The sequence below is a fragment of the Prionailurus bengalensis genome, chromosome A2 (assembly GCF_016509475.1).
Source record: "Prionailurus bengalensis isolate Pbe53 chromosome A2, Fcat_Pben_1.1_paternal_pri, whole genome shotgun sequence".
Lineage (NCBI taxonomy): Eukaryota > Metazoa > Chordata > Mammalia > Carnivora > Felidae > Prionailurus > Prionailurus bengalensis.
In genome coordinates, this window is record NC_057348.1 from 25,312,813 (window position 1) to 25,339,590 (window position 26,778).

The 26,778-nt window shown below is 46.5% G+C and overlaps 1 protein-coding gene across 1 annotated transcript in view; it reads right to left on the reverse strand.

Moving 5' to 3' along the window:
• The window catches only part of ARHGEF3 (Rho guanine nucleotide exchange factor 3), a 305,003-nt gene that overhangs the window by 255,404 nt on the left and 22,821 nt on the right, over window positions 1–26,778 (reverse strand). Inside the window, exon 2 of the mRNA XM_043587701.1 lies at window positions 12,677–12,769. Within this exon, the coding sequence (XP_043443636.1) occupies window positions 12,677–12,738 (62 nt within the window). The 5' untranslated portion in view covers window positions 12,739–12,769. The remainder of the gene's footprint in view (window positions 1–12,676; window positions 12,770–26,778) is intronic.

Sequence of the window (26,778 nt, forward strand, 5' to 3'; positions counted from 1 at the left end):
GAGGGAGAGAGGGAAGCTTTCTCACACACACACACACACACACACACACACACACACAGTAGAGGGGGTGGGGGTTGACCAGACGAAAGAAAATCTGCATAATTTCACCCAGGAGAGGAAAAGCTTCCACTGAAGAGGAAAATTAAAACCTAACAATGAGGATGCATCGAGGTGTTTCCCAAACAGCAGAGATAGACAAAGAAAAACAAAGGAGATTGATCTTTAGGAAAATCAAAGGGAAAGTCTACATTCTCTGCAGCTCTGGCAAATGCAATTAGGAGAGAGTTGGCGGATGTGGAAGGAGAGGGATGTATATTCACCCAGCTGATTCCAGCATCCAGACAGCCAGGGCCGTGTCAATGGCCGTTACTGTACCAGCCACTGGAAGGGGTCCAACACACAGGACATGCTCTGGGGGAGGGGGGGGGGAGAGAATGTCCCCTAACCCAGTTTCCAATTAAATGTGGGTTAACTGGCACTGTTCCTTACAGCTCAAGGGGCCAATTCAGAGCTGAAAGGAGCGTTTTTCAAAATAAAAAAGGCTGAGCCCGCCAAACTAGCACCTTTTATTTTCTCACATCCTTTCGGTTGCTCAGCCTGACCCACTGCTAGCTGAGTTGACTCCCTGGTCCTCAGAGAAGTGAGCCCTCCCCAGCACCACCAGCTCCCAACCCAGACACCCTCCCAGCACATGTGGGGTTGAACTCCATTCCGCTTTTCCCATGGAGTGGTCACTGCTGCCCAAGTATGAGTCGCCTGTGAAAGCCACACATTGTCCCCAACAGACAAAACGCTCAACCCAGGAGAGTGGTCCATTCACTCTTCTCTAAGAGCCGACCTCCTCCTGTAACTTCTAGAGGATGCTGCTGCCCAAACGGTCACTCTTCTCTTCCCGAAGCCCATCACTGACTCAAACGTGAGTAAAGAGCTTTCAGTGACACACCAGCACAAAGAAAGTGCAAACTGGAAACCAAGGCAAACTTCCAGCAACGGTTTTAAAGACCAAAGAGAAGTGTGGATATCAATTTGTTGGCAGTAATAATAAGTCACATTTATTACACACCAACTGAGGTACTAGGCTAAGGAAGTGTATTTTACTCGTTATCTCATTTAGTCCTCAGAGCTACCCTATAAGGTAGGTCCTATTATTAGCCTCACTTTACATTCAAGGAAACTATAGCCCAGAGAGGTTAAGTAATATACCCAAGGTCACACCACACAACAATCAGGATTTGAACCAAGGCAGTCCATCTCCAGAGCCTGTGTTCTTAAATACCATGCTATCATTATTACTAAACCGATTCAGAATTGTAAAATTATAGTCATGCTAACGTGTTCATATTTGGGGGGGGGGGTGTTGTGATTTTTCAGCTTACTTTTAGGTCACTTCTCACCCTCCCCCCAAGAGATGCTATAAACTGGCTTTTCAAATATAAAAATCACATGTACCAAACAATGTGATGAGTACGTGATACCTGTCATCTTATTTAAACCTCATGACCACCCTACAAGGTTGGTATTAATACGATCTCATCTATAGATAAAGACACTGAGGTTCAGGAAGATTAACAGCCTTACCCAAGGTTATAAAACAGAGCAGGGATTTGAACCCAAGAGTGCCTGTTACCAGCATGTACATTCTTTCTACTATATATATCATCTTTCACAGAGTTTCAAGATTTTCCAGGAAAAAAAAAAAATCAAGAGTATCATGAAATGAGGGTGAGACCACAGTGGATGGCTGGACTATAGCCATGGACCATCTGGCCTTGAACCTGCAGCAGCCCGTGACCTTTGGCAAATCCCACCTCTCTTGAGGCCTCGGTTTCCTTGTCTGTGAAGGAGGAGCAAGAGAGCAAGGGGGCCTTCTAATACTCTAACTGGACAATGTGCATTCACGACCATGTAGAGCATGGGGGGGCTCTGTGTTTGTCCTCCATGGACAGTAACTTCCCTCTTCTCTCCCGACACAACTCCTCAGGACCAGGTTCCTAATTCTGTCCTTGAATGCAGGCCAGTATAGCCAGGAGAGAGTTTTTAGGCACAGCCTGAGACCAGACAGTGGTGAGGAAGGGACAGGTCTTCTGGGAGGAGGCAGGGACTGGGGCAAAGCAGGGCATCTGGGAAGAAGCTAGTAAAGAGTGTTTGAACAAGTATTGACCCTTGATCTGAGGGGTAGGAACACAGGTAGAAACTCACCAAGCTTTGCCTTTAATTTGATACACACCGTACATAAAATAAAGCTTAAAAAATAAAAAAAAAAATATTTGAAGAGATGACAAATCAGACCAGGCAAGATTCTGCCAAATTAAAACTTTGTTACTATACACACTCCACATAAAATACTTAACATCCCATCAAAGACACCCCTTTAAAATTGTCTACCTTCTAAGTTCGTCATAGAGAGGGGACGAAAATCACCAAGATGAATTATTATGTTCAGTGAGTGGGCCAGGGTTGAGAGCAGGCCCAGGGAAATACTTCATTTAACAATCAAATCTCAAAGTGCCCAGCTAACACTTTTAACTCTACTCCTGTTTCTATGTGTAATTCAGTAGAACAAGTAAGGCCTAGAATTTCAGGTAGGGACTTAGAATCCTGGCTCTGTCACTGACTTGCTGGACCCTAGGGTTGGGTAAGGAATCACAGCCCCTTGTAGCCATCCCTCCTACCTGTGAAAAAGGACAGCAAAGACCACAAAAGAAAGGGGATCACTGGCCCCGATGGTACAAACATTGGGGGTTTCTGCCACTGTGCCTCTGATTGCCTGTCTGTGGGTAACTGCACTTGACTTTCCCATTGGGGGAACCACCTTTTCCCCCTCTCAGTCCATGGGTCCAGGTGAGGCTGATCTTATCCCCCCACCCTTGAGTTCCAGAGATAGCATATGTCCCAGGTGGAACAAATATGAGTCTACTTGGGAAGTCCTATTGGAACAAGTGGGAATGATAAACTCTCCACAGCTGTGGGACAATATCAGCCTGTAGCTTCTGGGAAGTATCCTGTGAAGGGACCTTCCTGGGAATGAAGCCAATACAGAAGAAAGTGGAGCCAAGGGAAGTAAAGAGTGAAACCAAAACCTAATAACTCTGAGCCCCTGGATCCGGCCATGCCTGAAGCTACATACTGTTGGGCCACCCATTCATAGGAACCCCATATTCCCTTAATCCAGACTGAATTTTGTTTCTGTCACTTGCAACAATAACAAATCCTGACTGAATGGAACCACTGCATACAATCACAAGAACTCCTAGTTATAAGGGACACTGAAGGCCATCCATCCAGCAGTGCACATATTAACATTCAGTAGTGGTATATTGGCCTAATGAACTAATGATTTATTCATGACTCTAGTTTCTGACGTCTCAAACTGAAGTAAAGCTATTCTGTTGGCGTTACTCTAAACCACGGGAGAAACCACTGCATCTCCATGGGGCAATAATGCAAATTATGGCAAGTAGCTCAAAATACTTTTTTTTAAGTTTGTTTATATATTTTGAGGGGGGTGGGGCAGAGAGAAAGGGAAAAGGAGAATCCCAACAGGCTGCCATACTGTTGGTGCAAAGTCCCACATGGAACTCGATCCCACAAACTGTGCGATCATAACCTGAGCTGAAACCAAGAGTCAGACACTTAACCAACCGAACCACCCAGGAGCCCTTTGACATACTTTTTTAATTAAAAGAGAGACAGAGCACAACCAGATGTGGCTCACTCCGGGAATGCAAGGATGGGTCAATATTAGGAAATATATCAGTACAATTTACCTCATTAACAGGACCAAAAGGAAAAACACATATGTCTTTTTAGATGTCAATCTTGTTAAATTTCAACATTTATTCCTGACTCTTTAACAAAATCTCTTAACAAAATAGGAACAGAGAGGAACTTTCTCAAGAAATATACAGCTCAAACTGAGAGCCAGCACTCCCACTGATGTCAGTATAAGGTAAAAAAATGACCTGAAATATAGTCATTGTTTAACATTATGCAGAAAGCATTTGCCAATCTAATCAGACCAATAAACAAACAAACAAAGCTTTACCAATTGGGAAGGAAGAAGAAGCAAAATACAATTAACTCGCAGAAGATGTGATTATGTGCCTGAAAAAATCCCTCCTCACACACACACAAAATAATAATAATAATATTAATAATAATATCTAAAAAACTATTAGAACCAATAGGACAATTTTACAATATTAGTCAACATTAATAAAATAAATTATTAACCAATAGCTTTCCTACATACAGAAAACAAAACCAAACCAAACAAGAAAAGTGATTTTTCTAAAACACATTCCTTCTTGTACTCCTGTTTCTGCTTCCTGTTTAGTTCCCAGCCCTTATAAAACCTAAACTAAACTACAAAACACTCCGGGGGTGGGGGCACCTGGGTGGCTCAATCGGTTAAGCAACCAACTTAGTCGTGATCTCACAGTCTGTGAGTTCGAGTCCCATGTCTGGCTCTGTGCTGACAGCTCAGAGCCTGAAGCCCGCTTCGGACTCTGTGTCTCCCTCTCTCTGCCCCTCCCCTGCGCTCGCTCTCTCTCTCTCTCTCTCTCTCTCTCTCTCAAAAATAAATAAACATTTAAAAAATTTAAAAAAAAAAACACTCCAGGGAAGGGACCCTGTTAGATGTTATCCGGCTCCTGCCTGTCCTAGCCAGAGGTATATCCCTGAGTCCAGCACAGTGCCTGGCATTGAGCCTCCATCAATACCCATCCTTGAGGAAGACGCTGGCTGCTGCTTGGGCTACACACGGCACACACAACACCACACACAGGTGGGACAAAGCCACATTCGGCTACAGTCCCAGCAGTAATCTTTGGGGAAGCCTTACCCCGAGTTCTCATGCTCTCCTCCCACCTACAGAACACAAGCCTCAAGACTCTCCCTATCCACACCCTAGCAGAACTCCCAAACAAAACCAGCACCTCATAAATGTATCTTGATAATTCTTGATAATTTCCATTAAGGCTACACACCACCATCCGTGGCCTCCCCAGCTCTCCAAACCCAATTCACCACCCTTGTTGTTGAAAAGGTTGATTCATCTCCAGGGAAAGTGCCAGGCTCTTGCCTGGAAGGAATTTTCTATGGATTCCCCAGAAGGGAGATTGCTGCACCTGGTCTCCACCCAGCAAAGGCTCAGCATCAGGACGGGTGCTGCTTTTCACCCAAGATCCATCCTTCCACAGAGTGGGGGCTGGTTCAGCTTCCTCTGTCAGATGAGTGGGGGCCACAGACCAAAACTCTCAAAGACTCTCTTTTCCTACCTGCTGTGTTCCATGAATTGCATTTCTTGGAACACCACGGAGTGCTTTGCCCATTCAAATGCCCTCCAGTTTGAGTGTTTTTAGAGATTTTCCAAGTACTCACTATATGTTAGATCTTGCTAGGCCCTTCTTCATGCCCTTCTTGTGTTCTATTATTTATCTCTCCTTCTTTACTGTAAGCAAGGTCCACATCTGACTATATCCCCCCAGAATGCCTGATGGAGTGCTGAGCACATGAAAGATACTCAAATAATCGCTGGCTGGTTTCTTTGAGAAATCAACATATGTTAGGGATAGTCATAGGAAAGCAACAACACAGAACTTAAGGTTCAGGAGCCTGAGTCTTGTCTTGGCTCTTCCATCCCTTGCTAGAGGACTACAGTCCAGCCCCTGACTTCTCAAAATCTCAGTTCCTCATCTGTCAAATAACATCGTCTCCCTCAAGGGGTCTTCATGTGTCTCAAATAATATCACATGCACTCACTAAATTACATTAGCAAAACCAAGTAAGCTGTCTGCGGGATTATGCCAATGAATGGAATAAGGGGCCTATTCTGTTTTCACATTTGTTCAACAAATGTTTACATCCCAGACACTGCCCGGAGAAGTCAGTGAGAAGAAGACACACAGACCCCATCTGCCCTCATGGGGCTTATAGTTGTTTTATTTATTTTTTTATTTTTTTAACGTTTATTCATTTTTTGATATAGAGAGACAGAGCGTGAGCAGGGGAGGGGCAGAGAGAAAGGGAGATGCAAAATCTGAAGCAGGCTCCAGGCTCTGAACTGATAACACAGAGCCTGAAGCAGGGCTAGAACTCAGGGACCGTGAGATCATGACCTGAGCTGAAGTCAGATGCTTAACCAACTGAGCCACCCAGGGACCCCATGGGACTTATAGTTGTTTTAAACAACATGCTGAAAATTTTAGGCTTGAAAGGAAACTCACCAACCAACCTCTTTCTTTTAAGCCAGAGAAGAATCTGAAAAGCAAAGAGACACCCCCAAGGTCACAGAGCCAGGAAGAGAGCAGTGCTTGCACAACATTTTTTTAACTTGCATCTAGGGCTTTTTACATGGGAGGGAGAGTTTCTGCTTGAATGAAAACCTTTTTGAAGATGCCTGAGCCTCCTGCTTACCCTCAACTCACTCGCCAGGAGGCTTATAATAGGGGTTGGAAGATTTGTTCTACCTTTTGCCTACTATACTATTATAAAGTTCCTAACGGAGGGGAGCCTGGGTGGCTCAGTCGGTTCAGTGCCTGACTTGGTTCATGTCATGATCTCGCCGTTTGGTTCATGGGTTCAAGCCCTGCACTGGGCTCTCTGCTGTCAGTTTAGAGTCTGCTTCAGATCCTCTGTCCCCTCTCTCTGCCCCTCCCCCCCCCCCCCAGCCTGTGCACACACACCCTCTCTCTCTCCCTCGAAAACTAAACATTAAAAAAAAACAAAAACTAAAGTTCCTAATGGAAAAAAAAAGTGCTATACCATTCAAAATCCAACATCTGTGTTCTTGGTTACTTTGCCTTTCTGTCCTATGCACATCGCTGAAGCTCTGGGAGGAAACTTCAAGATTTCCCAACCCAGCACATCCCCAGTGTGACCTATGCAACAGCAGATGAGGAAGGCTACACACTCTACCCTCTCCTGAGAGGCCCCTCCATGCACACTAGCTCTGTTGGGTCCTGCGAGAAAGGCCACATTTATCTGAGCTTAAGTCAGCAATACCCAAATAAAGTTTGGCAGCAAGCCCCATTGTTCCCTGCAAAGCCTACTGATGCTTGGAAGAAATAATATTCTAATGAGGAGACTATAGGTTACTGATGGGACCTCTAAGAAGACAACTTGGGGAGGTAAAGTACCTTGCCCAAGGTTACCGGGCTTCTGAGTCCAAGAGATAAGGCTAGAACCTCAGGTCAGGAGAAATTATACCCTCCCTTTTGCTGGGTTTCTAGCTTCTCAAGGTCAGCAGCTGAATTTCTAGAGGAAGTACAGCAGGGCCCCACACAGCCCTGTGGGCAGTGGACAAAGAACTAATAAAAATCAGCGACTGAAACAGCTCCAGCCTAAGGACAAGATGCACGCTGATAAGGGATCAAGAGAACAACTAACAACAGGCAGCAGCACTAAGCTGTCTACAGGTGAGGGCTCTTGAGCATGCGACAAATCAGTTACCTCCAGCATGAAACAGAACACCACTCTGGGGCAAATCTCAGTGTTGGATTCAGCCCTTCATGTCTAAAAATTACTAATCACCATCTAAAAACTACTGTTTTCTATCCAGTTCAGTCAACTGAAGCTGCTCCCTGTGCACTGGACCCTGAGCCAGGTGTGGGTGTCCCTGCACCAGATGAGGCCAGCCTTCCAGGAGAGTAAAGTCTAGCAGAGCTGGCAAAAAGGAGGTGCTCAAGACACTAAAATAAAGGAGTGAGCCAGAGAGGATCTTTATTTTCATAAAGAGACATGCATTTGTCTAATCTGAGAGTGAAAGGCCTTAATAATTCCTTATCTGAGCATTTTCCCATAGAGCAACATCCCAAAGGGATGTTGACTGACTGAATAAATGAATGAATGAGTGAATGGATGAATGAGCAAATGAATGAACTTAAACCTCTCCATTTCTCCAGCATGGGTTAAGTGCCATCCACCCACCCATTTCCCCACAGGTCCATTTATAGGATAGATTTACAAGAAGAGTAAGGACTTCTCCCCTCAAAATTTTCCTCTTTGAACATCAGAAATTCCACCTGCCTAACTCCACTGCTGCACAGCTGAGGAAACTGAGGCACAGTCACTGATGGCAGCAGAAAACTGAACTCTCCAGGGGCTTAATCTTCTAGAAATCCTGTGTTCTAGTGAGTTAGCAGCTAGAGCTAGATGTAGTGACTCACGGTTGCTCAGTCAATAAAGGCTGTGAGATGAGGTCTCCTCAAAAAAGTCACTAGACGAAAAAGACAGAATGGCCACAAAGCTCAGGAGCAAAAACTGTGTCCCCGCAGAAGGAAGTGTGGTCTGTAGGCAGGGCCTGGAGCCACTCTCCTCGGAAAAGTGGGGGTGGCCCCAGGTGAGCTGAAGTCCTTCTCTCTGGCTGCCCTTGTCACAGCACCTCACCTCAGGGACCCAGGGTCTACCCCTTGTCACTATTCCACCCCATAACTCATCAGTCCAGAAATACTAGTGGGCACCTACTGTGTGCCACACATTGGGTAAATGATAGGGGAGATTTGGTCCTATGGAATTCACAGTCCAATAGGTAAGGCAGACACTAAAAAGATGAACACATTTAGGATGAGAAATAGTGTCGACTGGTTATCATTTCTAAAATGTCAAGCCCCACGTTGGGTTCTGTGCTGACAGCTCAGAGCCTGGGACCTGCTTCAGATTCTGTGTCTCCCTCTCTCTCTGCCCCTCCCCCGTGCGCTCACGCTCTCGCTCTCGCTCTCTCTCTCTCTCTCTCTCAGAACAATAAACATTAGAAAGAAATTAAAAAAAATAAACAACAAAAATGAAAACAGTCACCTTTATTAGGTGCTTACTATATGTTAGGTGCTTTACTATAATTAACTCAGGACATGTCCCAGCAAACCAGTGCAGGAGACACTATTATCCCCACTGACCAATGAAGAATCACTTTTCTACTTAACCATTGCTTATCGTGTGTGTGACTACCTCCTGCCCGCCACTCCCCCCCCCCCCAACTCTGAATTCTCTAACAACTCGTCTTACCCATCTTTTTGTCTCAGGTACACAGGTAGTATTCAATAAATGCCCACTGAACGAATAATCGAATGATCAATGGGCAAGTTTCCTTCAAGGCATTATCTGCTAATAAGCTCAATTTTTGGAACAAGTGTGATCAGTGTTCTAATAGTGACATGAGAGGTAGCTGTGATGTACAAAGAGCCAGAGCCAGAGCCAGACCCTAAGACCTGAGACAGAGGCTTGTCTGTGTGAACTTGAACAATAACATCATCACCCTAGGCCTGATGGCTTAAAACTGTTGATGAAGAAGCAAGAAATGGTAATAAGGAGCCGAGGATCTTCCAGGTCTAAATTTGCTGGTCTCTGAAACATAATGGGAGGAGGGCCTCAGGAAGCCGTCTGGAATTGCATACTGCCTGCTTTTAGAATGAGATCTAAAGTTACAATTTTATTTACGTATTTAGTTTTTAATGTTTATTTTTGAGAGAGAGAGAGAGAGAGAGAGAGAGAGAGAGAGAGAGAGAGAGAGAGTGTGTGTGTGTGTGTGTGTGTGTGTGTGTGTGTGAACAGGGGAGGAGCAGAAGAAGAGAGGGAAACACAGAACCCAAAGCAGGCTCCAGGCTCTGAGCTGTCAGCACAGAGCCCGATAAGGGGCTCCAATTCACAAACTGCAAGATCATGACCTGAGCCGAAGTTGGATGCTTAACCAACTGAGCCACTCAGGCGCCCCTAAGATTACAATTTTAGATTAGGGTGACTGATCAGGTCTGTGGGGGTGAGTGACACATCTCCCTCCATAGCTCAGTGGGTGTATTTATCCTAATAAAGCAGATTTACCCCCATGATAAATATGCTCAACCTGCTGTTAAAACAAAAAAACAAAAAACAAGCCCAGGTGCCTAGCTGGCTCAGTCAGAGGAGTGTGCAACTCTTGATCTCCGGATCATGAGTTCAAGCCCCATGTTGGGGATAGAGAGGACTTAAATAAATAAATAAACTTAATAATAATAATAATAATAATAATAATAATAAAAACAAGCCCAAATTGAAGTCATTTCCCCCCACACCAGCAAACCAAGACTTCATTAGAGTTTCAACCTATCCCAGGAATGTGACCTTTTTACAAGTCAACCTGAAAATTTTCTAAGCAGCATTAGTCAGGTTATCTGCAAGGTTAAAACCCTGCTGTTCCCTCCCTACCCTAAAAAGGTGTCTTGGCCTGAAACAATCTTTCTTTTGCTAATAATTTCCTTGCCCCACCCTCCTTCCTATAAAAATTTTCCATTCTGTACACCTCGTCCAAGCTCCTTTCTACTTGGTATGTGAGATACTGCCCAGTTCATGAATCACATAATAAAAGCCAATTTGATCTTCAAATTTACTTGGTTGAATTCTGTTTTCTCACCCTGGAAAACCCCTTTCCAGAGAAGCATTTTGGACAAACTCAGGTGAGGCTGCCACCCCCAACGATATCCCAGAGCAAAGGGGCTAGTTAGTGATCTGAAGGAGCCTGTGCTCACATACCAGCTGGAGACAAAACCCAAAACCAAACTCTCAGCTCCCATCTCTCCTCCAGGAAGACCATGGATGCAGAGTAGCAACCAAGGCAACTGCAAACATGGGCCTGATGGCCCCACAGCTATGTCCTCGAGGAGAAGTTAACATGGGTCTGTTTGCCATTCCAAGTGAGGGCAATGCTAGGAGCTGGGGCTCCGTGGCAAGGTAGTTTTTGTGGTTTGGGTTGGTTTTGAATGAATTTTTGTCTTAATGTTGCCTAGTGGCCACAATGAAGGTAATAACACAACTTCCTATCTTACGGGGCCATGTGAGAATTAAATGAGCTATGTCAGCCCAGTGACCCACACAGAGCCTGACACATACCATAAACTCAGATGGTTGCCAATGATGATGGTGGTGACAGTGGGCGGTGGAAGGAGCCACCTGAAGTAGGAAAATCCAACCAAAGTCTCTTCAAAACCAGGAGTCAAAAGAGAAGCAGGTAATCCTGATACACTCCCCTGGAGAAGCATGCTTAGATACTTTTCAGAAGGGAAAACGAAGTGGTGCCCTCTTCTGGATGGGATCAGGGCTGCCCAGATGTCCTGGGCCTCAGGAGAGGTCACGAGACCCCTGTGAGTATAGGCTCTCCATGTGCCATTGGGAGATGAAACAGGTAACAGAGAGACCCAAGGAGATGAACTTCCCCAGAGAAGGGAGAGGAAATGACAACTATGGAGAGATACCATTGTTCACTCAACATACCAGCAAAAATAAAGGAGCATGAAGAGCTGAGGGGCAGTGGGAGGGCAGGCAAACAGGAAATCTGGCACCCTATTGACAAACGGTCTTTAGAGAATGACTTGGAAATCTTTAGTAAGATCTTAAATGTACACACAGGATGGCACGACAACTCCACTCCTCGGTAACCTCCTAAGAGAACTATCCACGCCTTTGTGCAGGAAGCACACACCAGAAAGTGCCCCCCAACACTGATATAAGGGCAAACAATGGGACCCACCTACCCACCACTCACAGGAACATGGCTCAATAAACAGTGGATTCTTATATCACGAATACACTATTCATTTTGTGATAGACAAAAACAAGGTAGGGGCACCTGGGTAGCTCAGTCAGTTGAGCATCCAACTCTTGATTTCAGCTCAGGCCATGATGTCACAGTGGTGGGATCAAGCCCCGTGTTGGGCTCTGTAGTGAGCGTGGAGCTCACTTGGGGTTCTCTCTCTCCTTTTCTCTCTGCCCTTCCCCTGCTTGTGCATGTGTGCGCACTCTCTCAAAAAACCAAAAACAAAAACAAAAAACAAAGTAGATTCTCATACACAGTCTTGAAAACATTTTAAGGCATATTATTGAATTTTTAAAAAACGTTACAAAATAGACCAACATGCATAGCATGACAACCTATATCAGAAAGAAAGAAAGGAAGGAAGGAAGGAAGGAAGGAAGGAAGGAAGGAAGGAAGGAAGGAAGGAGGAAGGAAGGAAGGAAGGAAGGAAGGAAGGAAGGAAGGAAGGAAGGAAGGAAGAAAAGGAAGAAAGAAAAGAAAAAAGGAAGGAAGGAAAGAATGACTTTTTCTATGTATATAAGCACCTAGAAAAAGTTCTGGAAGGAAATGTACAAAAGGAGGTCACAGTAGTTACTTCTGGGAAAGGCAGGTGTGGGATGGGGAGGCTGGCAATGAAACCAGGCAGGGTGTGTCACCTATTTTTAACTAAGAAAAAATGTATCTATGCATCTCTTGGGCATTAAAATAAAATTAAATGAATACATTTATTTTTTAAGGAGAAAAAGAGGAGGGAGAGAGAGAGAAAGACATAGCTGCCAAGAGCTAAGGGGCTGTCTTTGCCTCCCTCCAGGACTGGCCACCCACACATACAGACACAGCTCATCTGAGCAAGTGTCCATAGTTCTCAGAATCCAGTATTTAATTCTATACCTCATTAGTTCTATTTATACCAACTCTTCCTTCTGATTCTTAGAAAAATTCCCTCATACTTAACAAAGGTATCCTCCTCTGGTGTCAGAAATTGGAGATATGAAAAGGGGACACATGAAATTCTGCTATCTCCAATTCTTGATGGCCTCCACTGACTTATATAGACTTAGATGAAAGCCTACATTGCATTTAATTGGTGCCTGTGAGAATTTTTTAAATCTTAATTTTTAAAGATACTTTTACCTTTCTTTGTTTTCTTCCATCCCTCTGAAGACGCACTGATTCATTACTGTGGAACTGTCCATAGACACAGCATGGCCAGGCCAGGTCTTCTTTCTGAAAAAAAACAAAACAACCCAATGTTTAGAACCTGGACATATTTCTGTTATAAATGCACAGAGAGTTGCATTAAATACATACAAGGGGGATATGTCAAAGGCTGCCCAGTATCCATTAAAATCCATTCTCCCTTTCTTCCATAGTTATTTGAGTTTTATCAGGGACTACATTTCCCAGCATCCTTGCAGGTAGGTGTGGCACTGAGTTCCCAATTCCATTGAGTTCCCAATGGAATCAGAGAGGAAAGGTGCCATTTCCCCATATAGGTCTTAAGACATGAGCATGCCTTATCCACCCTTCCCACTGGCTCCCACTGGCTCCCACTGGCTAACTCAGCTCTGATTGTGCACATGATGACCATGCATTTGGAAATAATGGAGTGACAAGACAGAAGGCACCTAGGCCTATGATTGACTGCATGGAGCACGGTCAGCCTCTCACCTTCTAACTACTACCTTAGTGAGAAATTTCTTTTTTTTTTTTTTTTACATCATCGTTTTATTTGATTCTATTTTTATGGCTAGTTAATGCTCATCCCAGTTGGCACTGAGTATTCCCTTTGGGGCCCTTCTGAGGGTGGGTTTGGTTATTTGGAGCTTACAACATGTTATGTCTATGGAGACAGGTGCTGCCAGACTATTTTGGTCACAATTTTGGTAAAACCACATGCAGTTTAAGTAGTACTTAGTGTTAGATGGATGAAGAGATATTAATGAGCATGTAATACCTTCTAGTGTGAAGTCTGTCAAGAGCAGAGCATGTGGCCAGAATTAGGAACACTGGGATCCACAAGTGTGAGTTGTGAGCTTTGCTTCACAAAATGATGACCACGATGAACATGATAACCACATTTAAGGATTCAAGTCTATGTCCTTGGAAGCAACAGAAACTAAGAGAGACACAGGGATGAGACAGAGAGAGAACATTCCGATGGGTGGAGGATTCCGCCCACTCACTCTTCCACACCCTGAGCATGGCCCCAGGTGAGTCTGAGAGAGGACACTGAGGTTCCATCTCCAGCCTCAGGTACTGCATTCCTCGCCACGCAGGGGGAGTGGGTTTTGCATTAAGGCATATTCTCATTCTTCAGCATGGACCTGAACACAAACCTACTGCTTCATTTGGTGTCAGCCAAAGAAAGAAATGGTCATTAGTTCCAACACTAGAAGGACTCGCTGTGCACACCACATTGAAAGATGGCATACCGGTCTCCAACCTTGTGCTTCCTAGGGTTCAAGGTAATTTGGACATCTGTGATCTTCTGCGATCTTCCATGCTGATGCATCAGCTGTTTTGACTCTTGAGCAACAAATCTGCTTGGCCAAATCTCCCACCCAGCCTCCTCCATCTGCCACACCATGAGTCTGGCCTTTTCCCAGATCAAAGCACCATTAGTGGGGAGCCTAGCTGGCTCAGTCGGTGGAACGTGTAACTCTTGATCTCAGGGTTACAAGTGTGAGCCTCACACTGGGTGTAGAGATTACTTAAAAATAAAATCTTGAAGGAAAAAAAAAAGCCCTATTAGGATAAAAACTCTCAGATCCAGGTGAGCAGGACCAGATACCTTGGACTCTGGCACCCCAAGGCATTGGAAAGAGTCAGTGTGGGGGGAAAGCCACAGTCTCCAATGCTGCTCTTTTATGTAACTTACAAAGAGCACACCATGAGATATTTTTAGCATCTGGATCCCTGTCTGGGACCACTGCTCTGGCTTCCATCAGAGCTAACTTCATCAGCTAAGGCATGTGCATTACATAGGGGCCTGGAATAAGGCAAGAGGGAAGATGTGGATCCTGGAATGAGGAGAGATGGAAGGGTAGTGAGACATAGGCTCAGAGACTCAGAGGGGCCACCACATCCCCATGATCCCCACCATGAAGGGAGAGGGAAGAAAGCAAGAATGCCACACCAGGGTCGCCTCTGCCGCTGTGAACACCTCGGTCCACCTCAGTTCAGCCTGGAAGCCATGTCTACTCAGTGTACATGCCATTCCACAGCCCAGTAAGTGCTGCAAGGGGGGTTAACACCTACATCCTCAAATTATGCCAACTCTCCTCAAAGCCACGTTTCCCAAGCAGCTGTGAGAGGTCAGAGCCTGCCTTCAAAGGGACCACGATCTAGCTCTGGGTCAGAGTTTCAGGTTTTCCCTCCTGGTATTGGAGAAAGCATTCTGTAGACAACCACTGATAAACCATCACCCTTCTGTCTGTGGCTAAGGGCAGAGATTGGGAGCACCTGACTGCACCCTAGCACTGAGGGGCGCCCAAGGCCAGGCACTGTCTTGAATTATTTCATCAATTTCTCATATCAGCCCTAGGAGGCAGATACTGCCTCACTTAACAAATCAGAGACTGGGCACAAAGAAATTAAGATTTGGCCAAATGCCATACAAACAGCAAATAAAATTGAGACTTGAACCAAGCATTTGATCTGGGAGCCTGTGCCGCTAATCAGTGTATTATCATGTGCATGATAAAGCTCATTAATGGATGAATGAATGAATGAGCAAATGATGAATGAATAGTTTCAAAAGCAGTTTCAAAAAGGTGGGGGGGGCGGGTATTGTGGGAGACGGTGTCTCTGTAAAGCCCTAGAAGGGTGGACCATGAGCCTGACACCCCCCATCCTGGATGCCAACCAAGTGTGTGATAGTCTCAGACCCCCACCCCCCCAAGACAGCCACTTAACCCCGTTAACACTCTGCATCCAGGGTTGCCAACTTCTATAAAAGAAATTTATATGCTTAATACCACCATCCCTAATAACTACAGCTACCTGTGATTCAGCACCTGTGTGCAGGCAGTAAACTCAGGGCTCAAACACAGAGTCTTCTCATCCATCCATGGCCCCACAGGGTAGGTAGGACCATGCCCATTTTATAGATGGCAAAACTGGAGCTCTGAGAGGTTGTGGCCTAAAGTCACAGGGCTTACAATGAAGGCAGTTTTCAAATCTGAGCAGTTGGCTGAACAGCACAGGCTTTCTGCCTCTACATGACACTCCCCACTCAGCTTGGTTAATCAAAAAGTTACAAAGATAAGTGGTGTCCTAACTCTTAAGCTAGAAAGCTCTGTATTTTTTTAAAAAGATATTAGTTTTAAGTAATCTCTACACCCAACATGGGGCTCAAACTCATGACCCTGAGATCAAGAGTCGCATGCTCTTCTGAGCCAGCCTGGAAAGTTCTATATTCGCCTAAAGTTATTCAGTATTTCCCATCCAAGTCACTTCCACGGGAGATGAATTCTACTTCTTCCCAGCTAGAAACTCAGCTGGGAAGTTGCCAGCTTCCTCATCCCTCTCCTCAGCTATCTGGAGCAGCACTGACCAGCACCAACCTCCTGCAAGCCCAACTGTATCCCTGGGACACCGAGCCCCGCTAATTTTTCACTGAAAAACCTCTCTCCTCAGGAGGCACTAAGTGTTGGTGAGGATTGAAAGCAACCAGAGCTCTCACTCTTGCTGTTGGTAGGAGCACAAATGGGTCCAACCACTTTTGAGGACTGCGGCAATCCTTGCATTTCCTCCTAGGTACATATGTGCACCAAGAGGTTTTCTAGAATGTTCTCAGTAGCATTATGTATAACAACCCTCTATTAGTTTCCTATTGCTGTTGTAACAAATTACCACAAACTTAGTGGCATAGAACAACACAGATTTATCATCTTATAGTTCTGGAGGTAAGAAAAATGGGTCTAAAGTGAATCAGCAGGGCTGTATTCCATCTGGAAGCTCTAGAGGACAATCCATTTCTTGCCTTTTCCAGCTTCTGGAAACCACCTGCATTCCTCAGCTCATGGCCCCTTCCTCCATTTCAGAGACAGCAATGTAGTATCTTCAAATCTCTTCTCTCACCTCTGCTTCCACTTTCACGTCTCATTCTCTGAAGTGGACTTTCCTGCTTCCCTCTTGTAAGGATCCTTGTTACAATGGTCCCACCCAAATGATTCAGGATCATCCCTATGTCATGACCCTTGACTTACATTTGCTAGGTCCCTTGCCATGTAGGGTAACTCAGTCTCAGGTATTACCAGTGAATAGTACCTATGACCAGGGATTAGGTCATGGACATCTTTCAAGGGGCCTACCTCAAGCCCCAAACCAGAAGCGACGCCCGTGCTCCTCATCAGTAGAATGAATGAAATAAATGGTGGTAATTCGCAGCAATGAGAACAGATAAGCTACAACTATTTGTAGCAACAAGGATGGCTCTTCACGAGAAGATTCTGAGCCAAAGACACCAAACACAAGAATGTCTGCCATATGAGTCTGTCTGCAGAAATCCCAGAACCAGGTAAATCTATCCCATGCTGTCAGAAGTCAGGATGGTGGTTGTAGTGGGGGAGCAGTGGCTGGAAGGGAGTATGAGGAGGCTTTTGGGGTGCTGGCAAAGGTTGTTTCTTAATCTAGGTGCTGCTTACACACGTGTGTTCAGTTTGTGAAAATCCATCAAGCTACAGTTATGATCTATGATCTATGCCCTTTTTTGCTGGCATGTTATGCTTTAATAACAAGTTTTGAGAACTTTATAACAACTAATTGTGCCTATTTAAAGTTTCCCCCCACCCCACCCAAGTTCTCAGTAAACCTCTCCACAAATAAGGTTGCTGCAAGTTTGGTTTTCTATCAATTAACATAGCGATGCACCCTACAATTTGCATCCTACAATTTCAGGTCAATAGTTATGAAAATACAATAAAGACATTTATAACTAAGAAAGAGGAGGAGGAAAAGAAACTAGCTTCTCTGCCTCTCTCACCCCATTTCCACTCCACAGGGACATGTCAAATTTTACCTCTGGATGAAGCAGATCCCAGCTGGCCCCCTAAACACTCCCTACCCTGACAATTGCTGCCCACCAGACTGGCTGAAATGTTTCCCTGCCACCTGCCACATGCTCCTTCCTCTGTCTCTCCTCACTCCTTCACCCATGTGACATGACCACGGGAAGCCCCATCTCCTCCTAGGAGCTCCCCCCAGCTTCTGTAGGACTTGTAATACAAACCACACCATTTGGACTTAATTGCTATTGCCATAAACTAACTGTTAATAGGACCAAGTGCCTTAATCTAATCTCCCCCCAAAAGACTGCAAACTCAAGAGAAATCAGGTCTTGTCCATTCAATTTTTGTTGTATGTGAACTTCTTATGCTAACTAAGAACTACTACCAATATTAACAGCCTTTATTGAGCACCTACTTCACATCACGTTCAGTGCTCCTAATGCATCATTTCCTCTTCTCCCACCCAGGGAAGTGGATGCTATCAGTATCCCCCTTTTGAATAAGAGGAAACTGAGGCACAGAAAGACTAGTTAACTTGCTAAAGGTCCCAAAGCTCATCGCAGGAAGGATGGGATTTGAATCCACGCAATCTGATTCCAGAGCCCATGCTTTTGACCCAGACCCTACTCTGCTTCCTTAATGCCCAACCCAAAGCCAGGGTTAGGCATATTATTGGTGTTTAATAAACACCACTATGACATATTTGACCACACACACACACACACACACACACACACACACACACACATTAAGGGGAAAAAAAAAACCCCTCCCTAGGACACAAATAACAAATCAAGACTCTTCACCAAATAAGATCTTTTCAGCCTCAGATCTCAAAAGAAGGCACAGCCTCTGGAAAGATCTGCAAAAGTTCTGCATATTCCTTGCTCTATATCATGCCTGGCATTCAGGGGGCTTTATAAACATTTATCAGTAAACAATAGCCAGAGTTTGTCCTCCAGGCTTTTATCAGAATAGGGAGAGAGCTGGATACATTTATTTTTTTGCTTGCCAATCTCAGGGTCAAAGCCAACGTCAGAGCTGAAGGCTGATTGGACAACTCGGTCTGTGACCACAAGGTCCCAAGCCACCTGCCCCAGATGACCTCATTTCCTCGACAGCCAAGAATTGTGACCCAGAGGCCTTGGCTGGTAACAAGGCCACCACCCCAGAGGGCTGCTGAAGCCACTAACCTGAACCAGAGATAATGACACCAGCAGCCCTGCTGTCCCTGGAATATGATGTGGTGTGTGGCTCCAGCCCATGTGCTCCCTCCCCTTGAGGCCTGCCCCACGGTCAGGTACCAAGCAGTGCTCTGGCCGGCGTGGACACAGCAGTGCACCGGTCCTAGCCACTCCCCCTCAGCTTCGCACAGATCAGTTCCAGCGTCCATGTGGGTACAAGAGAAAGGGCCTGTGCCCAGGAACATGCCGACAACTGAGAAGACATTATTTTTAAATGGCTGCCTCTGAGGAGGAACAGGAGACTGGCTGGAGGTCAAGGCAGGCTTTAGTTACACCTGTACCACTAGCATTTTTACAGGAACAACAACAACAACAACAAAGTGTTTATGTATTTGGGGGCTTATTAAAATTGCCTCAAAGTTTCTTGAAAAAAAAAACCGAGGGGCTCCTTGGTGACTCAGTTGGGTAAGCATCCGACTTCAGCTCAGGTCATGATCTCATAGCTTGTGAGTTTGAGCCCCATGGTGGGCTGTGTGCTGATAGCTCAGAGCCTGGAGCCTGCTTCAGATTCTGTGTCTCCCTCTCTCTCCCCCTCCACCACTCACGCTCTGTCTCTCTCTGTCTCAAAAATAAACATTAAAAAAATGTTTTAATAAAAAATAATAAAATAAAATAAAATAAAATAAAATACTGATGATTGCAGTACAATGTGACCATGCAGTAATGGAGAGACATGTGGTTACAAGGGGATCAGCACCTACATCAGCCTGAGGGAATCCTGGAAGGTTTCTCAGAGGAGGCACTGCCGGGGCTGAGTTTTGAAGGAGGAATAAAAGCTTGCCCTGTCAACAATCCAGGGTTGCTCTGGATAAAGGGTACAGAGTACATAATGGCAAAGAGGAAACAGAGGCCACAAGAGTGAGAAGAGGGTAGAAGGAAGTAGGAGAAAGGCTAGAACACCACGGCATCTCAGGCATCTCATCTTGGAGCGTTGTGCACTGCCAGGTTCAATGACATAATCTATGCTGAGGGTTCAGCCAAGAAGAGGCACTCATGAGTGGTTGGCGTTATCTACCGTTGTTTGTATTCCTATTGCATCCTTCCTGGAAGCAGACTCTGTGGACATCATCGGGGGGTTGTTGGGGCAAGAATTTGGAAATGAGGTCCCCACAACCAATTTCTGAAAGACACTTTGTAAACTCAACCACTCATGTGCCCTCGGGTTTTCCTAGAGCCTCCTAGTGCCTCGCCAGTGTTCCCTCCTCACTCCTCCTGCATCCAAAGCCCATCCACATGTGTGCACATGTCTCCCCAACTGCACCGGGTTTCGTGACACCCCAACCATGAGCACAGTAGCAAGTACAATAGTTGTTGAACAAATTAACAAATTCAGCTAACTGCACTTCTCCATACTAGTGAAAGATGATGAGAACCCAACACAGAATCTGGACATCATGGATGCCATCACCACACAGCTGAAGAAATTATCTTGAGGTGTTGGCCACCCCAGAATCACAGAAAAATGAGATTCCAAGAGGAAAAACCCCACAGTACCCACCCAAGCCCTTAAGTCACCCTATCGAAGGAAGATACATACTGGGGACCCAAGAATTCAGGTGCCATATCCCTAGATAGTCAAGGTGCCCCAGTGATGAAATGGATATAACAGGCTAATACCATTTTCATACTTGCTCCAACAAGTATTTTGGACTCCATTCTTGCTGTCTTGCCAGGCAGCCTTTGGGTTAGGCAACTGACTCTCCACATGGCTTAATTATACGGAGAGGCAGAGCTGCGGGTGCCACAGAGGCAGATGATAGTTCCTGTCTAGGTCAAGGCTGCCAGTGTGGGCATGACAAGCTTGCTTGGGGAGGGACGGACAGAAGGTGAGGTCAGTCCTCTGGGCTTCATCACAAATCTCCAGTCTCCCCAGTGTGAGATCACATCCCAGGGTCTAGAACGAGGGTTCAGTGGGGATACTACCAGTGGTCAAGTCCTGTCCAGGCTTCCTGTCCTTAGACAAAAGGTGTTCTGATTTCAACCAAGACATCTCCTCTTCTATATGATTCTTATGTGGGGTAAGTTCTCATACCGTAAACAGTTCCAATGCAACAAAAGAAAGTTTTAAAAACTTCATACAAAACACCTTTTACCTGCCAGCCTCTCTCTAGGTCTCTCCAGTAATGTCTTTAGTGGACACTTGGTACATTTTTATTGATGGACAGAGAGCATACTTACCCATTCACAGAGGACCCAAACGTAGAAGGGATAAGACATGGTAGTCAGAGCAGTTGCGGCCTCCCGTCTGTGCTGCCTGCTGTAAGATAGACACTGCCCAAGCAGAGCCCATCTGATGGAGGGCACACGGGCTACCCAGGGGTCACCGTGGTCCTCACTGTCCTCCTCCTCATCACCACAGGCAACAGTGGTCTCCCTACATGCCAAGTATCCCGTGGAGGGCTTCAAATGCTCTGATTCCACTTCACTCTCTCAGCAGAGAAGGGGGCTCTCATCCCCTTCTCACAGATGAGGAAACGGACGCACAGAGGGGCTTAAGTGACTTGCAGGCTCACAGAGCTAGTGAGTGGAAGGAAGAACCAGCACATAGGCACACTGTCCCTCCTCCCTCAGACAGAGCTCCAAAAAAGGAGATGACAGTCATATAAAATGGCCCCAGAGAAGGCCTCGTGGCAATTTTCCCAGTTGGGGATAAAACTGGATTCCTTGAGCAGTGAACGATTTTCTGACCTGTTCCTTCGCCAACCAGGGCATTTGTGAAAATGAACTTCATAGAACTGACATACATCACACTCACTCACTCAGCTTGAGGATGGTAGTCTGGTTTGCCTTGTCATCACTCATTACCTGCAAGGACAAATGCTTAAGTACAGCACACCACATGGCCAAAGAGTGCTTTAAAACACTTTCAAAGTGGTACCTGGATGACTCAGTCAGTTAAGCATCCAACTTTGGCTCAGGTCATAATCTCATGGTTCACGAGTTCGAGCCCCACATCGGGCTCTCTGCTGTCAGCGTGGAGCCCACTTCAGATCCTCTGCCTTCTTCTCTCTCTGCCCCTCCCAACTCATGCTCTCTCAAAAATAAATACAGATTTTTTAAAATAACACCTGCAAAAAAGGTGAGCTCTCTTTTTATTATTTATTTTAGAAGGAGAGAGGGTGAAGGCAGGGGAGAGGGGCAGAGGGGGAGAGAGAGAATCTCAGGCAGGTTCCAAGCTCAGCATGGAGCCCAGTGCGGGCTCAATCCCACAACTGTGGGATCATGACCTGAGCTGAGATCAAGAGTCAGACATTCAACTGACTGAGCCACTGAGGCGCTCCAAGGTGATAATGTTTCATAAAATTGCATGTAGCTATCCACTTGGAGACAATTTAAGATTCATGGGAATCTATGGGGCTTTAATATAGGGGAGGGAATGACCAAGACCTATCAAGGACCTACTCTATACCCACATTAAGTCACAAGAGATCCCCATGAGATGCACCCTGGTACCCACACTTTGCAGAGCAGGAAACGAACTCCAGCTTAAGCAGCCTGGGTCAAGCTCCAGCAGCTGGAACATGACAGCAGGGACTGAACAGCTGGGTCTGTCTGACTCTTGGTTCCAGGTCTCCACACTTCCAATACCCCATAGGCTCTGGCACCTGAGTAAATACGCAGCCTGACTCCCTTATAAAATCAAACTCTCTGCCTAAATCTTAGCCCCATCTCTGTGCTCTGACCCCAAGTGTCAGCTGAGAAAGACCCCGCAAAGGAAAGGAGCTATTACAGCCTTCTGACCCTACAGGGGAAATTCTGAAGTTAGGGGAAAAATTTGTCAGAGCCTAAAATGTCCCTGGAAAGCCCCTCAGGAAGGTGCATATGGGAGAGGGGCTCCAGCCAGCCGAGAGCTAGAGGTGGCGGCTGTGTGTTCAAACGCACTCCAGATAGAGTCTGTGGTCAGGACAGACTCGTACACGGGGCTGTCCCACACTAGCCTTCCACCCCACAGGAAGTGGGGCCAGCTTGGGGGACCCTCCAGAACACACATTCACTTCAGTGCAACAGCAGGATTAAACAGTTGTTGCTTTTTTCTAAGAGCTTCTAGTTTAGCTCACATAAGTTAAGCACAAGAGAGATATGATTCCATGGTACCATAATTCCACGATAACATGATCTTCCATTTATTTTTTATTTTTTTATTTTAAAAAATTTGTTTTAATGTTTTATTTATTTTTGAGACAGAGAGAGACAGAGCATGAGCAGGGGGGGAGCAGAGAGAGAGGGAGACAGAATCCAAAGCAGTCTCCAGGCTCCAAGCTGTCAGCACAGAACCCGATGCGGGGCTCAAACTCACAAACTGTGAGATCACGACCTGAGGCAAAGTCGGACGCCCAACCGACTGAGCCACCCAGGCGCCCCTGATCTTCCGTTTAGTATTGGAACATCTTACGTGGCAAATTATAAACACATTCACAACACAGATAACAACTGAGGCCTTGGGTTCTGAAGTTAAGACGATTGGCACTGTAATTTGACTTCTACCACTTAGCAGCTATGAGAGCTTGGAAAGGACTCCTGTGCCTCAGTTTCCCCAAGTAAAAGAGGTGTCATAATGGTATCTACCTCCTGAGGCTTCTGTAGGAATTCAATGAAACGGTGTAAGTGAAGAGCCCGGCATAGGGCTTCACAAAGGTTAGTGTGCCCTCCCACTTCACAAAAAAACAAAAAGACAAGACAGCAGAGAGACTCGAGGAAAAGTTAACTTTTCAGAGGTCCTACGGTGAGTAAGCTCCAGAGTGCACGTCACAGTCAGTGCTGCGGGTCTTGGGAGGCTGGCTGTATGAGAGGAGACCTGGCTGGGATGAAGTGGCCCAGGCATCTAGGTTTAAGAGCCCAGGGAACAGAACCTGAAGCTTCAGGAGGATAGAACGAAGCAGGGGAGAGCCCTTCCACACAATACAAAAAAACACCTGGTGAAGAACCATTCCAGACCCACCTAGAAGGCAAGACTATACAGGCACAGAGATCTCAGGCAGCAGTAAACTGCCACCTCAGTCACAGTAATAAAGAAGATAGTGACTTGAGTGACAGTCACCCTAAATAAGCTTTGGAGCGTTCCCCCCTTCCTGCTAGCCCAGAGAGTCAGCCCACCCAGCCCCCTCCTCCCCGACCCCCAGGCTTTGCCAGATCCCCCTCTAGGATTCCAGATCCCTACGTCTCCAAGAGTTGCACACACCCACAACGCGCACAAGAAATGACAGCAAGCAATGAGTAATCTGGAGCCATGTCAGCCAAGTCGCATGTCCGACACTGGCCTGGCTCCGCTGGCTGCTGAACATTCACTCACTGCCGAGAATGAGCCGGGGAGGCCCCTCTGACGCCACAGTGGGGCCTCTATTACATGCCAGCCTTGCACAGGTCAAGAGCAAGACTGCACCTTCCACAAAACCCAACCGGAGATTTGCAGACAGCAGGGAGACAGGAGTGAAGGAGGCTCCTTCCACTTGGTGATAATCATTCCCCTGTGTCCAGGGAGGAGCGGACAACGGAAAGGGGCAGATGCTTCCGGAGGCGAAGCCTGGCATTCGAGCCCTGTGAGTGACAACAGCTGTTCCCCATCACTCCCCTTCCAAGAGGCTGACAGGGAGCATGAGACCACAACCCAAAGCGAATTTGGAGGCACCGGTCCCCAAGTTGTTGGGACATCAGCTGTAATAAAGACACTTGCCCTTGTGTAAGTTTTGGTGGCAGCAGAGGGACACTTGAGTTCAAAACAGCAGGACATTTTAATTCCTGCTAATGGTAGGAGGGGAGGAGCTGCTGCCACTCCCCAGAAACCCCACCTGGTGACCTGGCACCAACTTCATCCAGCAGGCAGGATGTGCCAGGGCATGTGGCTGAGGACAAGGGCCTTGAGTTTCCATGAGAGAGTCACAGGATGTCAGAGCCAGGAGGACCCACAGCCCTCAGAACCCACAGGTGTCTTGATGCGGCAAAGCACAGAATCATCCATGTGTAGAGACATGCTTGGCCCAAGCTCAGCCCTTCTGAATCAATCACCAAGGCTGGGCCCGGGAATCTGCACTTTAAAGGCCCCTCTCAGGTGACTCTGAGACAGCCAGCCCAGCCCAGGGCTGCTCTGGAAACAGAATCAGTCCCGCCTGCTGTTTTATCTGTGGGAGATCACAGCCATATCGTGGATGCTTCAGCCATTCATGCATTCGTGATTCTAGGACCATTCACCCACAGTTGCCCATGTGACCAGCTCTGAGAAGACACAGTTCCTGCTATTCATAAAGTAGCTGGGTTCACCTGGGGAAATTCTCAAAAATGCAGACATCCAGGCTCCACCACCTGTGATTTGGATTCTGAGGGCCTCACAATCCAGTGGGAAAACCAAAGCAAGGCCTGAAAGGGAGAGGAATCTGGAAACTGATGGCTAGGCAGGTAGTTCTGACCGAGGGGCTACGCTTCGGGTGGGTTCAAGGCACAAGGGAGGGAAGATGTTATCCAGCATCCACTACACGCCAACCCCTTGACCACTGGCAATATTCACCGCAGCCCTGCAAGAGGACTGTCTTAATCCCCATGGTCCAGATGGCAGCACAGGGCTCAGAGCAGGTGAAACGGCCTGTCCGAAGTCCTGGTGCCAGCAAGCCTGGGATTTGAACCCCAATAGCCAGAGCACTTGCTCTTTTCACTACCATTCCCTCCTCCTCCCAAGTCCCAGCCTCAGGGAAGGACACGTCTGTCCACCCACACTGTGAATCCAGAGACCTGAGAGGTGTCCTTGACCCTTCTCTCTTGTTACTCCTTATGTACAATCAGGCCTGGCCCACTGTCCTCCGCCTCCTTCTCTTGAATTCAACGTCTAGTACCACTAACCGAGTCCATGATGACCTGTGGTATTTAAAATACAAGCCCAGTCAGCCAGGTCACTCCTTGGCTTAATCCTCTGCAAGGCCTCCTCACAGGCCTTAAGTTACAAATCCTTCCCCCAGGTTTGCTGCAGGGCCTTCCAGAGTATCCTCTCCGTTCCCCTCGATCTAGCTCCTTCAGCTCAGAGGCCTTTAGCAACCTCCCAGGAACACCAGATAGGTCCCCAGCTTCCTCCAGAAGGCAAGGCCACAGAGCAGAGGTAGCTCTGTCCATGGCTGAGCCCCTGGGGACACAGTAGGGGTGTGTGTGGTGGGGGTAGAGGGTGGTTGTTGATCGGCCACGGGACTTTGCAGCTGGTCTGAGGCCCAGGTATGGTGGTGGCAGAGAAGCCATGGAGTCAGAGACTGGGCAGATAGGCCAGGGCCAGACTGGGACAGGAAGGCTGTGAACACCACAGAAAGGAGCTAGGACATAAGCCTGGGGGCAGCCAAAGAGGCTCTTGGAAGCAGGGGGGTAATATGACCAAATTCACGTGTACACACTATCGGTAGAATTACTTCCTCTCATCTCTTTGAAAGGCATTTTGCTGATAACCACCAAAATTTAAAATCTGCATGCCCTACTGATCCAGTAATTCCAAGTCCATCAAGGATACTCACCGTAGGATCCTTCTATATTGGCAAAAAAGAAACAGTGACCTGACCAGCGAACTGGAGAATAAACTATAGCAGGCAAGTCCACAGTCCCTCTTCCCACCTTGGAGCTGGATGTGCTTCAGAATCCATAATGTTTGCACATTAGAAAGGTAATACAAAGTGTATACACTATGTTCTGTAAGAAACCAGCAGGGTGAGGTGCGACATCCATAGTCAAATCCATAAGTACATCTGCAGGTGTACATGTGACAATTCTGCCACATACTATAAATAGCCTCCTATTAACTCAGGTCAGGTTTGCTCATCAAATGAGTTTGCACTAAACTTTTTTAAAGGCATGCAGTTTTGCGGGGGGCAAGGGGGTGTTTTGTTGTTGTCATTTGTTTAAGTAGGCTTGAACTTACAACCCTGAGATCAAGACTTAAGCTGAGATCAAGAGTCGGACCCTTAACTGACCGAGCCAGCCAGGTGTCCCAAAAGGCATGCAGTTTTTTGATGCT